This window comes from Oreochromis niloticus, linkage group LG18 (genome assembly GCF_001858045.2).
Source record: "Oreochromis niloticus isolate F11D_XX linkage group LG18, O_niloticus_UMD_NMBU, whole genome shotgun sequence".
Taxonomy (NCBI): domain Eukaryota; kingdom Metazoa; phylum Chordata; class Actinopteri; order Cichliformes; family Cichlidae; genus Oreochromis; species Oreochromis niloticus.
In genome coordinates, this window is record NC_031982.2 from 25,534,382 (window position 1) to 25,550,937 (window position 16,556).

At 39.9% G+C, this 16,556-nt stretch overlaps 2 protein-coding genes across 2 annotated transcripts in view; one reads left to right on the plus strand and one right to left on the minus strand.

The window, feature by feature from the left end:
* pigk (phosphatidylinositol glycan anchor biosynthesis, class K) overlaps nt 1–7,532 on the plus strand; it is a 33,880-nt gene extending 26,348 nt beyond the window's left edge. The window contains exon 11 of the mRNA XM_003448446.4: nt 6,128–7,532. Within this exon, the coding sequence (XP_003448494.1) occupies nt 6,128–6,244 (117 nt within the window). The 3' untranslated portion in view covers nt 6,245–7,532. The remainder of the gene's footprint in view (nt 1–6,127) is intronic.
* Nucleotides 6,356–16,556, minus strand: part of st6galnac5a (ST6 (alpha-N-acetyl-neuraminyl-2,3-beta-galactosyl-1,3)-N-acetylgalactosaminide alpha-2,6-sialyltransferase 5a) — a 66,251-nt gene continuing 56,050 nt past the window's right edge. The window contains exon 5 of the mRNA XM_005476695.4: nt 6,356–16,068. Within this exon, the coding sequence (XP_005476752.1) occupies nt 15,819–16,068 (250 nt within the window). The 3' untranslated portion in view covers nt 6,356–15,818. The remainder of the gene's footprint in view (nt 16,069–16,556) is intronic.

Below are 16,556 nucleotides of genomic sequence, written 5' to 3' on the forward strand. Positions count from 1 at the left end.
CACCTGCCTACAGCTGTCACAGAGGTCAACTGCCCCCTGACAGTCACACACTCCCAATCATCTCTTATGAACATATCCAGCCAGGTTGTGCCTCGTCCGTCAGTCTCATTGTCTTTCTGTCAGCCTTTTTTTTTTGTCCTCCTCTGAGAGACTCCCAACTATTTTTGTCAAGTAATTCAGATTTACCTCTGATAGAGAATGAAAACAGAAAAACCTCACAGAATCTCTGTGTTCATATATAAAAATTGACTGTTGATGTGTTTCTAAATCAGTGACCTTGCCACGGCATTTCAAACTGGCACAGCAGTATTTGCGTGATTGTGTCAGCATCTCAGTGGGAGAGATCACTGTTGTCGCAGCTCAGTGTCCATTTGACAGGAAAAAATGGAGGGAGATGACTCAAGCATGCTGGCAAATTTAATTTGAATTTGGGGAGACGCCTCTGTTTCAACTGAACTGGAACAGACAGGTCAAATTTGACCGGTCTTTTGAAACAGTGAGGATTCAGCTTGCAGTGTCAGTGACAAATCAGAGCCTGTAACATGACTGCATAATTCTTTTTATAGTTATTTTGGAGAGATTTGGGTTAGAGATCTGTTAACATGGCCCGTATTGTGCAGAAGTTAGCCCTGGTGCTCTTCAGCAAGAAGGTGTGGAGGTCTTTGCAGGTAGGATTTAGGTGTGAGAGTGAACTGTTGTCTGTCTCATTGACACCCTAGTAAGGATGTATTCAGCTGGCATAGGCTCCGACCTCCCACTGTGTAAACAATGACTGGATGTCGAATTCTGGATACACATTTAAGATGATGGATGGATGGTCTGTTAATGCTGGTAATATAAGACGTTGTTAATATATATCAGACTAATCTGATCTTTTTAGTCTCATAATAATAGAAGTTAGAGTTTGAAGTGTATAAATACTTAGAATTAGATTAGAGGTGTTGACCAGTGGCTCCCATGCTGTGTTTATATCTACACATAGTATTGCAGATGTACTCTGTGTACAACCACTGTAGCCACAGAATATGTACAGATAAGGTAAATTGCACTTGAACCAAAGAAATATGACTTAATCTGGGGTTCTGCGCAAATCCAAGCTATTGTTACCTGTGTAGGCAGATGAATTGTATACTCTAGTCATGGATTTATTTCAAATGACTAAATCAAATTTAAGAGGAAAAACAAAGGTATTTGGGTTTTTTTATTTGACACTTTAACACTAAAAAAACCTGTGTTTCTCAGTTTCATTAGCACTCAGTGGATATAGTTTGAGCATATTTGATGGACAGTTGTTTAGTAACATGAAAAAAACACACACCCACAGCTGCCCTCAGAATCTGACTCATTCAGTAAATCTCTCTCATTTAAAATAAATGAAAGTGTTCTGACTTTGTCAGTAAATACTGTTGATAAGAAAGTAAGAAAGTCTTCAAGGCCTTTAACTCCGGGCTATTTTTGGATGAAACACCCACTGCGATGCCTGTTATGTCTGATGTCAGACAAACAAGACCAAAATCAGTCATCTGAGAAGCTTCCTTAAGTTTAGTCAGTATCTAAAAAAAAAAAAGCATGATTCAGATGCTAAAAACATGTCTTTATATTTTCAGGTTCATTTTCTTCTCTGCTCACTTTAATTTATTCATAGGACTAGATGTTACAATCCTTGTCAGTGAAACGCAGCACTTGCCCTGAGTGGGTTAGAGAAGCCTTCTAGGTGGGGTGAGTTTGCTGCTTATCATATGCTGATGTTTCCACCATTGCAGCACACCAGTTGTGTACCCCGCCGAGGCAGTCGGATCAGTCTGATCAGACTGGATGGTATGTTGCTTTGTGCCCACTGGTCATTTGGACGCCCACACCACCGCCTTCGGCTCCTTCCATAGACAGTGACTGCTTTTTCCATTACCCACCTCCTTCAGTGGCCTTCGATGGTTAAGAAGCCCGTGCAGCCCACCTCCACTGGACGTAACCTCACTTTCCAGCTCCGGCCTTCTGCCTCATCTGCTGTGGTTGCATATGGCGGTTTATTCCTTTCATATGCCCCTTCGATGGCACACGATAGGATGTTTCTCTGAATGTTGAAGTGCTGAACTCCAGTGGATACAGTATGTACTGTATGTAGGAAAAGTACTGGCTGTGGGAGATGCACGTTCCACAGAAGCACCTAACATTATACCTATGTTCATGTAAACGCACTTGGTGTGACTGATGCCTCCTTTAAAAAATTTTTATTATCACGTTTGTTTTTGATGTTAAAATGAATATTCATCCACTGTTTATTCAGGACAATAATCTAAGCAGAGAACAGCAGATTTTTCCTCACCCCAGCTAACTCTCCAGCTCATTTGAAGGGAATACTGCCTCATTCCCAAGCCCACCTTGCTTCCAAAACTAGCGTGTGGTTAAAGTGAATACAATCGGAATATTCTGGCCAATGTGTGCTGTACAAGTGATGCTTGAAAAGGGAAGGTCTTTACCTTGGACCTCTGGCCTTGATCTGTCCACAACTGCCCTAAAGCTCAGTTGTGGGCTTCAAACGCCTCTGCTTTAGCATTCTGGATGGCAGTGGAGCTCTATTGATTTGACTTGATTGAGCTGTTAAATAAATTTGGGCTCAGACGTAATCCAATTTTACTGCTGTCCTCGGTCTTTCTACATAAGAAATTGGCTGCGTTGTCACGTAACCTGAACTTTCTATTGAAACGACAGCCTTGAGAAGACATACACTGCAATGAGGCACGAGAACGCAGCCACACACGTTTCCTGAAATTAGGTTTTCGCCTCACTTACCAAAAGCTTTTAAACTAATAAGAAGTTAGAGTCATTTTCACCAGGCAAAGCAATTAACATTCGTTATTCTAAGAAACACGTAATAATGCATGAATAGAATCAGGTGTTTTGCGTGTGCGCGTGCGTGTGTGTCTAAGGATCATTGTAATAATCACTGGGTCAATTTCATCATCATCACCCTGTCTTCACAAAATGAGATAAGCCTACTTTGTATAGCAGGAGCATTAAGTTGGCCATTGAAAAGACTGAGATGGAGTCATTGTTTAGCTTTGATTTAGTTGGCCGATGGACAGAGTGTAGAGTAATTAGCAAGCAAAAAAACCCACCCAAATCTAAATGTAACAGAGTTATTTGAATCATACAATTTCAGCCAGTGTTTGAGGTTTTAGATGCCAAAGACAGCATTTGGTGCTTGGCAGGTGGTTATTTCAGATACTGCATATATTCAACAAACGGTACAGAACTCTGTCCTATCCTCTCATAGACATGTACACACAAATACATCAGAGGATTCCACTCTTCTTATGCCAAATCAGCAGTCCTCACTGCTTATATGAAGGGAAATTCAGCAGAATATAACATTGCCTACTTGAGTGTATTTTCAAAGCAACTTAAGACTTTCAAAACGGAAACGCTGCCAGTCAGTCAACAGGATTAGATGAAATAAATATTCTATCTGCAACATCATTAACTCATTATACTCTGATTTTATAATAGTACCCAGTGATCCCAAACAGTTTTTCTAGATCTTTAGAGCCTTTTAGTTAATACAGATGTTAGATTTGTTTTATACTATCTGAAATTATTAAAATATTTAATTTTAAGTTTGAGCAAATGACTATTTAAACAGTACAAATATGTGCAATTCTCTACCTAGTTTAGTACATGCAACCACAACGATAAAGACTGCTGGACTGAGGTGGTGGGACTGCATCAAGTGCCAAGACGCAAAAAAGGGGGCTGAATCTGTCGAATATGTCTGATATCGAGCCACTTCTGAACCAGAGGCAACTTCAGAAGCGTCTTAGGTTGGCTAAGGAGAAAAAGAACTGGACTGTTGTTCAGATGAAAGTAAATTTAGCATTTCATTTGGAAATCAAGGTCCTGGACTCTGGAGGAAGAGTGGAAAGTCTAGGTGTTTGAAGTCCAGTGTGAAGTTTCTGTGATGATTTGGGGTGCCATGTCATCTGCTGGTGTTGGTGGTGGTTGATCAGTTGTGTTTTATCAAGTCCACAAGTGAACACAGCCATTTACCAGGAGATTTTAGAGTGCTTCATGCTCTGAATTGTTGGCAAACTTTATGGATTTGGCGATTTCCTCTACCAGCAGGGCTCAGCACCTGTCAACAGTGCCAAAACTAGTACTAAATGGTTGGCTGACCATGTTATTACTGTGTTTGGTGGGCTAACCACCTTGCCTGACCCGATTTGTCAAGAGGAAAATGAGAAAGACCCAAAAATAGAGATGAAGGCTACCATCAAAGCAGCCCAGGCTTCAATAACACCTCAGCAGTGCCACAACCTGATCGTCATAATTCATACTAAATGAGCCCCAACACAAAGTGTTGAGCATACAAACAAACATACTTTTCAGATTGTGGACATTGTAAATCATTTTTTTTTATTTATCTACAGGAATAAATAAATAAGTAAATAAACTAAACTAAAAATAAACAAAATCTTTAAATATTTCACTTGGAATATATCAGTTTAAATAAATTACAGAATCAATATATTTAGGTTTTTTTGAGATGCACTAATACATTTTTTATGACTAGTCTGGACTCGTATCTCTGACCACAGCCATCTTTAAACTTCAGTTTTCATTTTAGTCTCAACTACACAGCTGTAAAGTTTCATTTCTATCTTGCACAGTTGTTGCCTTATCACAAAATCTGCCAGACGTAAACATGTACTAAAAGAACTTACAAAAGTAGGTGCCTCCAGGACCACATTTGCATGATGATGCACACACACAGACAGGCTGACTCAGAAGATGAAAACAATACCAGCTACACTATTGCAGCTGGTAAAAATATCTGATGAAAGAGTAAGCAAAAAAAAAGAGGACAGATATGAGCAGACATTACATGCCACATCTCACTGAGTGCTAAATCTCCACTGTTCTTTGGGTTGTTGCTATATTCATGAGAAAAATAGCCAGGCTTCCCAGATGCGTCACTACTTTGTGCATGTAAACTTTTACTGAAAATACAATTAGAAAAACAATTGCATGGATGAGAGTGACTCAGCATGAATCATTCTGTAAATACATAAGATCAAAACAATATGTAGAAAGGGGCTAGAGCCGCAGAAATATCAGCAAATCCTGTGTGAGGATTATAGATTGCTATTGGTTTCACTTGATTTACAGGGTCCGTTGTAGTTAACTTTAAAACTTGTCTTTTGCCTGTACGCTGGCTGTGAGGTTGTGGGTAATAATGACTGTGGACTAGGCTTTCACCCCAGTGTCTAATCCCCCAGGGCCTGTCAGTCTGCTGTCAGCTCGGCTCTGGCTTCTACTGCAGTATGTGCAAGTGGGTGTGTGTGCCAAGCCAATATTGATGTGTATCAGAAGGAGTAGATGTACTGGATACTGGAGTAGTACTGAGGAAAGCTGCACAGACACAGATCTCATAAGCACTTTCGGAGCTGCTTTATAGTACTATATGTCGTCCTACTGTTGTGTGTACAGTTTGTGGCTCAGTCGGACTTTGAGCACTTTGCTGTGTGTTTTCAGGTTTTGGCTTTAGGGAATGCCTTGTCTGACTGGTGATTTCCCGACTGGATAATGACAGCTTGTATAGGGAGGGATAACAGAAATCTCTTAAGTGCATCCTCGCAGCCCATCTATAGCTTTGTCGCCAGCAGTGGAGTTAGGAAGATTTTTTTTAGAGGTTAAATCTCATCTCCCTGCAGAATATTGCAGCCGCATTAGCATATAAATGTGCTCCTTGTGAGATGCATGTTTAATACGAGCGAGATTTAAAAGTATAATCATACACAAAGTGATGATGTGGCAGTGAATGGGACAAACACAAGACAGGGGAGGTGTACTGATGAGCTTTACCACCTGCTTTTTTTGTGCGAACCTTTGCGTGTTTGTGTGTGTGAGACGGCAGATCGTGTACATAAAGTGCGTGAAGAGATAAAGCGAGTGTGTGCGTGCAATTCTGCGCCTGCCTGCCTGCGTGAATGACAGAACAATCAGCGGTGGCCTCAACAGGAGAAATATACACACTATTACTAACCTGCAATCTCACCCCGCTCCCCTCTGCTTTCCCTCCCCTCCCCCACCCCCACCTTACCTTACCTGCCTCACCCCTCCTGCGATTCAGAAACCAAAGCAGAAAGACTGGCACCCTCCTGATGGCTTCATCCTGGGCCTGTGGACTTTAATCCTCCTGGTGTTTTTCAAGACCTACGGCATCAAGCATCTCAAACACATCTTCTGAGGCTCCTGTGTTTACACCGCTGGATGTAAAGCTGCAGACCGGCGATATTTGAGGGAAGGAGCGGTTTGTGACAGGCTTATATTCCTGGAAATGAAACCGAATTGATTGGAATGACATCTGCTGCTTGTTTGGAAACTCTGATATTTTTGGTGCCTTTTTTTTTCTCTTTTACTTTGAAATGACCCCAGCTCATAGATGTAAACATTTGTGCTCTTTGTTAAATGTTTTATATAAAAAAAAGGACAACTGCATCACACAGCCATTTTACAATAATTTTATGGGTTTTGTTTTGCAAAGACTTGAACATTTATTTTTCTTTGTGTGTGTGTGTGTGTCAGATGTTCTGTTTTTGTCGAGCCATTCCACAACTGCACTGTTTTTGGTTAAAAATGCACTAAACTGAGTCTGCAGATAAGAATTTAATTTATTTTTGGGAGCGTGTTGCTCTGCATATTTTAGCAGCAGCCTTTTTGTTTAAGTGCTACTCAGAATGTCTGCTCGGTCAGAAAAAGAAATTGTGAAACGAGGGCTGGCTGATTGGCTGTGAGTGGGCTGTAGAGAGATCAGTATTTAATGTCTCCCCTGTCCAGATACATTACACCCTTTGACCGTCATATCACACTTGTGAAGGATAACAATCGCACATAATCCCATCTCTCGTGATGGACCCATCCACTTTCCCCATTCGCTAAATTGCCCTCCCTGTGGAAACATCCATTAGCTCCCCAGCCTTGTACTCTGCTGATTGTATTCTGGGTGATGGACAGCCATTTCCCCAGCCATTCTGCGTCCCGTGCTAGGGCAGCGATAAGTGAGTGATAACCTAGTAAGCCACCGGCCGTCCCACACGGGGTAAAAAGAGGAAAACACGCCTCAGCATAGAAGTACTCTCTCCCCATCTGGTCTTGTATAACCACTCTACATTAGGCTTATTGTTGGAGGGAGGTGAGTGATGCTCGGAGCATATGGATTAAACCCACCCATTGCGTGTCCGCTGCCACTCTTCCTTGCAGCTAAAGTAGAAAATAGATGGAGTTGGAAATGAAACCATATGTTTTGGAATGCAGCTGCTGCGTCAGCCACATTGTACCTTTTCTTATACATTATTTATGCAACACTTACTTCTTCTTATTTCCTTTTCCTTCCATATTTTCTAGTTCCTGTAATCGTATTCCTCCTGCTCCGCCGTCAGAGAGCACAGGAACATTTTTATATCCTGAACTGGAGGATTTTGATGCCCTGATTAAACATGAAACACTGAATCAAAGGAATAAATTTACATCTTTAACTGCCTGATTTGGTTCTTTTTTTTGAGAAGATATTGAGCTTCCTTAATTACTCTTAAATGGTGTTACAGAGTAATACTATTTAAAGGCACCCGATCTGCTTTTACTGTTCCAAACCTTGAAGGTATGCCTGGCAGAGCTGATAATCTAAGCATATTTATGCCACAAATACATCCTTGAAATCAGTGCTGCTTGAGTTGACTTGCAACCCTGCTCTGTCTTTCTTTTTTTCCCTTTACTGGAAACATTTCAAACAACCGGGGAGGTTTTCAAATGCAGTTCTTTCACTCAGTATTGTGTTTCAAAAGAAAAGCAACTGGGCCCAAGTCTCCATTTACAATCAGCATATACCAGGGTGGCAGAGCAGACCCGAGATGTCCCCGTTTGCCAAAATAAAGCAACTGTATCTCAGATGGATGCATTTGATCTTAAATCCACTTCAACATGGACTCCACGTCCTCTGTGCAATTGAATATAGTCAGCCTTTGAGCGTGGCGCTTGACTCTGCTGCCACTATGATTTCCCCAATGCTAATAAAGATCAGTGTCTATCTGCCTTCACACCTCACTTGGTGGGGAGAAACCAGTGACAGGACAATATTGGAGCAGCCATCTCCAAAAAGGCAGAGAGATTTCAGGCTGAAGAGTCGGGCACGGTGCTCTGAATATGTCACACAGGTTGTTCAAAAGACGAGCAGAGTCGGTATTCACCAGTGAGCGCACACCCATCTGCTCATTGTCTTTAGAAGTGGAACAGCGTCGACATTGGCCCCATGTGGCAGCCTGCTAAATTTAATGATTTACACACAAGCACACGAACGCTGTTTGGAGACGGTGTGTCTGACAGGTTGTCCAATTTCCATGGAAACTCCGGATTTCCAGCTGCTTGCCTGTCAGTGAGCCTTTGTGTTGTCAATCATTCCCAGGAATGATAATAGTAATTTTAGCAGTCACAGATTTTCACTCATCTGCAACAAAAACTGGCATAAATCATACTCCGTGGTGCTCGCTTACTGTACTTTTGAATTTAAATGGCTTTCTCTCAAACTTTAAGTGAAGAAACAAAATTCAGTGCACAGAGATATTCTTACTATGGCTTACTTTTATAATTGCAGCTCTGTAATAAACACGAACAGCTTTCCAGCTTTTGATCCAGATTGTCATTTTAAATTCATATGTAAGTTGATTTTACCCCACGTAGAAACTCAGAATGAAATAAGTGAGAAGTCATGAGCCCGGGGAATAGATGGGTCTTATTATGAATGCTAGGACTGAGATGTAAAGATTTTTGTAACCTTAGAGACCATTTTGGTGACCATTTCTAATAACAGAACTGCCTCAAAGGTCAAGACTGAACAAAATCCAACAATGTCCATAAAGGTCTCTCTCCTAAAATGTCACCTGTGGAAAGACTGTCACAACAACCAATAGTTTTTTACCAAGTAGGCACCAACCACACACACGCAGTATGCCAGCACAGCGTGAAGACAAGGAGGAAACGCATTTCAAACACAGCCTTCCAGAGCTACACATCAAAATGACCAGAGGAGACCGACTGTGGGGCAGAAGCTTGAAAGCTGGCCTTGCCATCACATATTTTTAAACAGGCAGATGACAATGATAGAGGTAAGTTTCATATAATTATACCTATAGACCATTTATAATAACACAAGGCTCATTAAAATTGCCCTTTAGAGCTACAATACCATCTCGGGAAAATTGTGTCAAAGTAGCTACTAAACTACTCAATTAAATGGATTGGTATTTATATAGCACCTTTTTACTCAGTTGAGCATTTAAAGCACTTTTTTACTGCAACTCTCATTCACGCGCATAGGTGTCAAGCATCGATCCACCGATCTTTCAAGTGGCAGATGACTTGCTCTACCACCTGAGCCACATCCGCCCCTTGCTGTGTATCACTTAGGCCCGTTGTAGAATAATTGAACAGGTTGTTTTCCAATCCTGATCAAAATTCCAAGTATATGTCCGCTTCTTTTTTCCTGCGCTGTCAGTTGCATCTTATTAGGGTTTTTTTTTCTTTTGTTTTTTAAGAGCAAAAAGTTTTTTGTGTTCATGTCTCATTGGGGATGTTGCTGTCTTGTTTTACACTCTCTTAAGAACATCATCTACACTTAAGCCCTACCCAGTGCTTTTAAATGTGATACCAGTGAGTCATTTACAACAACCAGATGTGGTGAGAGTGAGAGGCTGTCACAATTGCTAAACTCTGCATTTCATAAAACCTACTTTAGCCATGAGCAGCTTTGACAAGGAAAACAAATCTAATCATTGCTTTTAGTTGTGTACCAGAAAGTATTGAAAAGATCATTCCCTGAACAGCTAATCTAATAATTCACATTAATCAAGTTGGTAAGAAGCAGAAAAATACTGTTTGCTCCAGTTTATATACGATGCTGTTTTTCCTGTATTATGCTCTTGTAAATGACTATATCTGAGTCTTTTAGAGTATTGGTCTAACAAATGAGGTATTTCAGGACATCACCTTGGGCTTTGAGATTTTTTTTCTCCAGTATTTTCTGAGATTTATTAGAGTACTGAAACTCCAGGCCTTTAAATTTTCTACAGAGCGTTTAATTTAGTTTCCCTCAGAAGCCTCGTGTTAAACAGTCTTAATTTGCAAAATCCTAAATTGTTTTTTCATCCCCGCTGTAATGTTACATTTTAATATGGCTGTTGAAAGAATTTATACACCAAACACATAAAACCTAAACTTGTCAGAGTAGATTGTATATGCAGCAATCCTTTCGTAATACCATTTCATTCAACAACATCAGAACTGGGAAACAGTTCTACACTGGCTCGAGAACCCAGTGTTACTGCAGCATAATGGGACTGCTGTACGTTAAAAGAAAAATTACAGAGCCAGCTGATGGAGGGGGATAAAATTCAGAGATTAAAGTCATTTATCATCCGTGCATCTGTGTGAGGTTGGCTCAACTCATTACCAGCAGACCCCGCTGCTTACTTATGCCTCAAGTAGATAACCTAACAAGGTTATAACCTATACTTCATTATTGGATTTATCAATAAATGCTAATAAAGAACTCTTATTTTAGCCCAGCATCACCATATTTACCTCCGCCAAGGAGGTTATGTAATTATTTGTATCAAAATGATTGATTGCATTGAAGGTTTTACCAGAGGCGGGGGCTTGGTCCAACTTGAAGATGATTAGCTTTTGGAGTTGATCCAAAACTAGATCCAGATGCAGAACTTTTTAAACTGCTATAACAGCTATAACATACTATAGCTACACAAATATGCACAAATATCACATTTAACTTGATGCTCGCAATGAATGTCAAGATAGACATCTGGATGAGCAGACTCAGTTTATGCATGATGTGGAGGGATTTGTAGCCCTATATATGTCTATGTAGTCCCTGCTCTTTTATCATGTGCATACAGACTCATTAGCTTCCTCACTAATGAACGTGCATGACATTCTGTAATAACTTTCATGACTTTTTCCTCGCTAAGTTTTGGCTTTATTGTCTCAGTAGTTTTGAAGGTTTTTTTTTTTAATATAAATTTACGACTTTAATATCAGAAATTTGTCAAATTATTACCCCCATCCCAGAGCTCCATAATTTTCTTTTTATTCTGTAATAGCTCTAATATGCATTGTCATACATCAGTAGCCCAACCAAACCAAAAAACTTCAATAGACCCAAATCCGTTATTTTTAATTTGTCCATTCTTCTAGCCTTTTCTGTCGTGTATCTGGGTCGTGTTAATTAGGAATTGATAAATACTGCTGGGATGTACTGAAAAGGATTAGTGGCACATTTTAAGGCCATGACATCCCTGCTGGTTTTCTGTGATATGTTCATTTCAGTTTAAAGTTTCATTGTTGGAGTTGTTGCAAATAAAAAAAAATCCCGCTTTACATTGTCAGGTGAAGTCTTTATTGTTTTTATACTATAGTTTTTATTAAAACTATAATCCTGCACAGTTTGTCTCAGAAAAACTGTTCAATCAGTATGATAACGAGCTCGTTTGTCATATTCAAAACATTTAAACCAATTAATCCATCTGTCTGAGGTTTTTAGTATAGACATAGTAAGAGGAAAACAAGACTGAATTTATAAGTCAGGCTGTTTGTAGTTTAAAGGCAAATCAGCAACTATTTAAGATGCCATTCACAATTTAAAGCTGCTTCTGCCGGTATTTCAAAATAAAAATGATTAAATTTTACAACATTATCACAATGCTGAGAAATATCTGACTTTCAATATAAAGGCCCTCAGTTTCTTAATGAAAGACCAGTGTTTTTTGTGTGTATGTAATTTTTATACTCATGTATGAGAAATGTTCAAACTACAAGCCCTCATACATATTAGAATGACAATCTTAATAATGACCTAACTTACTAGTTATAGGACTTCAACAGGATGCTTTAAAATCCCTATTTCAGCATAAAAGGCTCGTGAATTTAGTTGTTGTTAGGTGGTTGCTACAGTTGGGATAGGATCCGACCCCCCGCGAGCCTAATGAGGATAAGCGGAAGAGGATGGATGGAAAGGTAGATGGATGGATAGGTGTTTGCTAGGCTTAAGGTGGACCTGTGTGCCAAGTTTGGAAGCTCAACTCTGTATTGTGTAGGAGGAGTTCCCGGACAGACAGAGATGGAGATTTGGTGTATTACAGTAAGACTCATTAATACGATGTGATTTTCAAAATAGAACCCCAATTTAATTTTTGAAGATCAAAAGCTTGATAGTGTTTGCATGCATGCGTGTCATTCTGTCTGTAAACACAACAGCTTTAAAAGTTTTGAAGGAATTTTGATAAAACTTTGTAGGCGTTTAGAGTACTGTCATGTTACGGATCACTTAAAATGTACGCTACATATATCAATACATAATTTTGAGGCCAGCTTAATGATTTATTGGTCAAAAATGAACAAAAATCCTTAAAAATTAGAAATCAAGTGTGGTGTGTATTTTCAGCAAACATAAAGTACCTCATAAAGATTTAAAATGTAAGTGCTCAATTGACCTTTGATCTGTCCTTTAAGACTGTTCAAAGTGATAATAATGCCATACAGAGCTATTTAAACATATGTTTCTTACTGCCATTATTCGTAGTGACAACATACAGGCGTATAGGGGAATGATATATGGGGATTCTAAATATCACATTACAGCTCGCATTAAAATATCCAAATAATGTCCTATATAACGACCTCTGATCCCACTTTCACATTTCACATCTGCCTTTCTTTCAAGTTGACCCCATAACGTGTATTTTTTACTGCACTACAAACAATAAATTTTACACCCACTCCATTTTAAAGTACATTTAAAAGGAAAAAAGAAAACAAAATAAATATATCCAAAATTTAATAGGATTCCTTTAAAAGTAGACCCTGCCCAGAGAGAAAGCTGTGTTGGCAGAGGTTTGCACTCTCCGGGTGCTTCTTGTTCTATATGATATAAAACAATCTAAAAGCCTGCATACCCTGTTTAGTCACAAAACAACTTTATAGCATCTGACTTCAGATGAAGATTTTTAATTACAGCCCTGCTATGTTAGTATTTCTGACTATTAGAGAATGCAATGAGCCTTTAATCATCCCAGTATGAATTAAGTAGATTTTATTGATCTGGTAAAAGCTCCACAGTCTAATAACTAAATTGTCCTTTTACTGCATATTTGAATTCCCCTTTCTTTGTCAGCTTGATTTATATTCCTCATCTTCTATGAGATGGCAGTACAGTGCAATTTTCAAATACAAAAAAATGCTCCCACACTCGGTTATGAACATGGTCAAGAATCTATTTGTAGCTCTGGGGAGTAATGAGAGAGCCTTGTAGCTAGTCCCGTGTTTCATTATTATTTCAGTATGACACAGCCTGATGTCACAACCAGACAGGAAGAACAAGATTGAAAAGTGAAAATGGCAGCTGCCGTCACTCAAGGGTGAAGGTGAATCACTGGCTCTCTCGCCTCCACACAGCCTACATACATCATCTTTCCCTCCTGGTCACTGTTGAACACAAGTACAGAAGTTACATTCAAATTATTTCCCCCTGCATTTTCACCTCTGTCTTACACCACTTTGTTTACCACAAAGCTACTGATAAATGGTGCTTTACTGAGTTCTCAAACGATTAGTCAACTGGTCAACATAAAACTAACAACAGATTTTACAGACAACAAGATTGAGTCCATTCATGCTTATACAGGGGGAGTGAGGATACTGTTGAGACTTGCTTCTGTATGTTTCATTTGACTACCACAAAACAAATAGTAGCGCAGATGGCTTTTATTAGTATTATTTTCTTTTTACATTTAACTTTCAGCTTGTGCTACGCTAACCGGCTACAGCCATGAGAGAGGTAACAGTCTTTTCATCTAACTCTCTGCAAGAAAGGGAATAATCAGATCTTCCAAAGTGTCAAAGTATTTAAGTTATTTATGAAGCAAAGATATCAAAAATACCACTGGTGGAGATTTACTTCTTTCTCAGGATTTTCTCGCTGTTTGATAAAAATCTTCAGATTTTGAACAATCAGGAAATATCACGGTAGCCTGGGTAATTTAGATGAGCATTTTTCACTGTTTTCTTGCATTTTCTAAACCAAAGTGATCATCTATAATGCAAAGAGTGAGGATTTGCAAACCTACACAGCATGATTTGTTTAATTAGGCAAAAAATAAAAATATTCAACTACTTACCATATTGCTAATAGACACAAATAACACACTGTCATTGATGGATGAGTGCACGTCTCTCGGGAAAAGAAAAAAAAAATCCAGATTCTCGCTGCAGTACAAAGTTAGAAGCACTCTCAGCCTGGCAGCATACCGCAGACACTGCAGCAGCTGTTCATGATGTATGAGAAGCAGTTGTGTCTTTGTCTCCGCCGAGGAAATGTACTGTGAAACATGCCCTCATGGTGCAAGCACCCATGTATCTGACCCACGGCATCTCTGCTCTCATTACTCACATTACAGAGATGAGAGTAAAATCAATAGGGACTTTGCACCAGGATGTATCATTAAGATAACCCCACATCTCATCGCTTTTGATCGACTCCAGATTCTTATTCATGGATCAAGAAAGGAGGGAAAGAAAATCACGAGCGGGAGTCTACACGTACTATATATTGTATTAAACAAGAGGAGAGTGTATATGTATGTAAATGAGAACAAGAGAGAGACATATTACATACTCACCAGTTTAATTTAAAAAAAAAAAAAGTAAGAAGAAAACCCAGCATTCATTGAAACGGTGTAATTCTCCTGCTTGTTGATTTGGGCTTTCAGACCTGGCAGCAGATACACAGTCGGATGGATAGCTGCTGCTGCATCCCTGCCCTCGATCCTAATCTCCTACCTGGCTTGTGTGACATGGTTGTGCATTTACACCCAGCTGGTAGCTATATGATCTCACTATTAACTGGTGACAGGAGCCAACAAAGCCTTATGATACATACATCTGGGACCAGAGGAGGTGCACACACACACATACGCACAGGATAAAACCAGTACACGCTTGTCATTCAGCCAGACTGTGCGACATCGAGACGTTTGAGTTAGGGTGAGCTCATAATGCACACATCTGAAAGGCAGCCTAAATGAAAGTCAGGGAAGTGATTTATAAAAATGCTTTGAAGGTGTCTGAGCCTTTGTTGTGTGACATGGGAGGTCTAACAAATCTCATTCAACTTGACCTCCCCAATCTTTGAAAAATGCAGAGGAATATCACACCTGAACAGTGATTGTTCGCACTTTCAAATAGCCAAATTTAACTCGAGCTACACCACTATTTGTATTCACCTTGCACTGCCTCCAGTAGCAAGATTTCAAAACATTCTAATGGTATTTTTCTTTCCACGAATCCTGCAGTGAATCCTGCACAGATCCTTGATTCAACAGTGACTTTGTCGATAGACCAGACTCAAGTTTATATCCCCTGTGATCCCTCTAGTAAACATATGCATACACACACACATATGCACGACGAGCTAGAGAGTCCACAGTAAGACATTGCATGCATGCATCATGAGCAGAGTGTGTAATGATGTTGCCTTCTTGTATTACCTCACTTTACAAGGCTTTCAGTGAGGGTTGTTCAAGTTTGAATTGGTTCACCACAGTAAACAAAACACTGCTGGAGCTGCATCTGTTTTCATCTGTAATGACTAATTTTCCTTCATGTTTTATTCGTTGTTTCAAGGGTGCCGCAACCCCTGAATGCAAATCTTTACAGTCCTTACACAAATTTCTAAAGCATTTTCTTTAACCCCACAAAAGTCACGTCTTCAGCGGAGCTGCAGTGACTGTCCCCTCAAGCGTCCGGTTGGCTGGGAGAGGCGGGGGGCTCCAGTCCGGCTGGTAGAAATGGATGTCAAATGTCCGTGCCCAGTTGGCGAAGACGCGCTTCTCTGTTATAAAGCGGTGGTGACTGCCCCGTCGCCCACGCTCGTGAGAAATGTACATAGCGCACTCATCTGGGCCACGTGGCTCATAGTAGTGATAGGGGACAGAGTGGTTCTGAGGCTCCCTGCAGTGATGGAAAGAGAGAGGGAGAGGGAAGAGACTGTTGACATTTAAAACCACTTTAATGAGTCACAGAGGTTCATGTGACACCAGAATGCATTTTTCATTTCAAGGTGAGGGAGAGAGACTGATCTGCATTCATTTGTTTGAGGTTTGCAGGGCCCACACAGCTAAATTTAACTAGTTTTTATGACTTTTTAAATGCCACCTGCTGCTGAAGAGTGAGCGGAAAAGCTAAGCAAAGAAAAAAAAGCTAAAAGCAGCAGCTCTGTTTGAACATGAATAATAAGTCTCTTGTGCTTGGTTTAAGTTCATGGCACTTCATATATCAACATTTCATTCAAATCCAACTGAGTTCAGTTTTATTTATCATTCAACAGACATTGCAGGGCACCTGGGATTACTTTGTAAAGTAAAGACATTGCAGTTGTATAGACAGAAACCCGGCGAGGATCCAGTTGGTGACAGTGGGGGAGGGAGCTCCCATTTAAT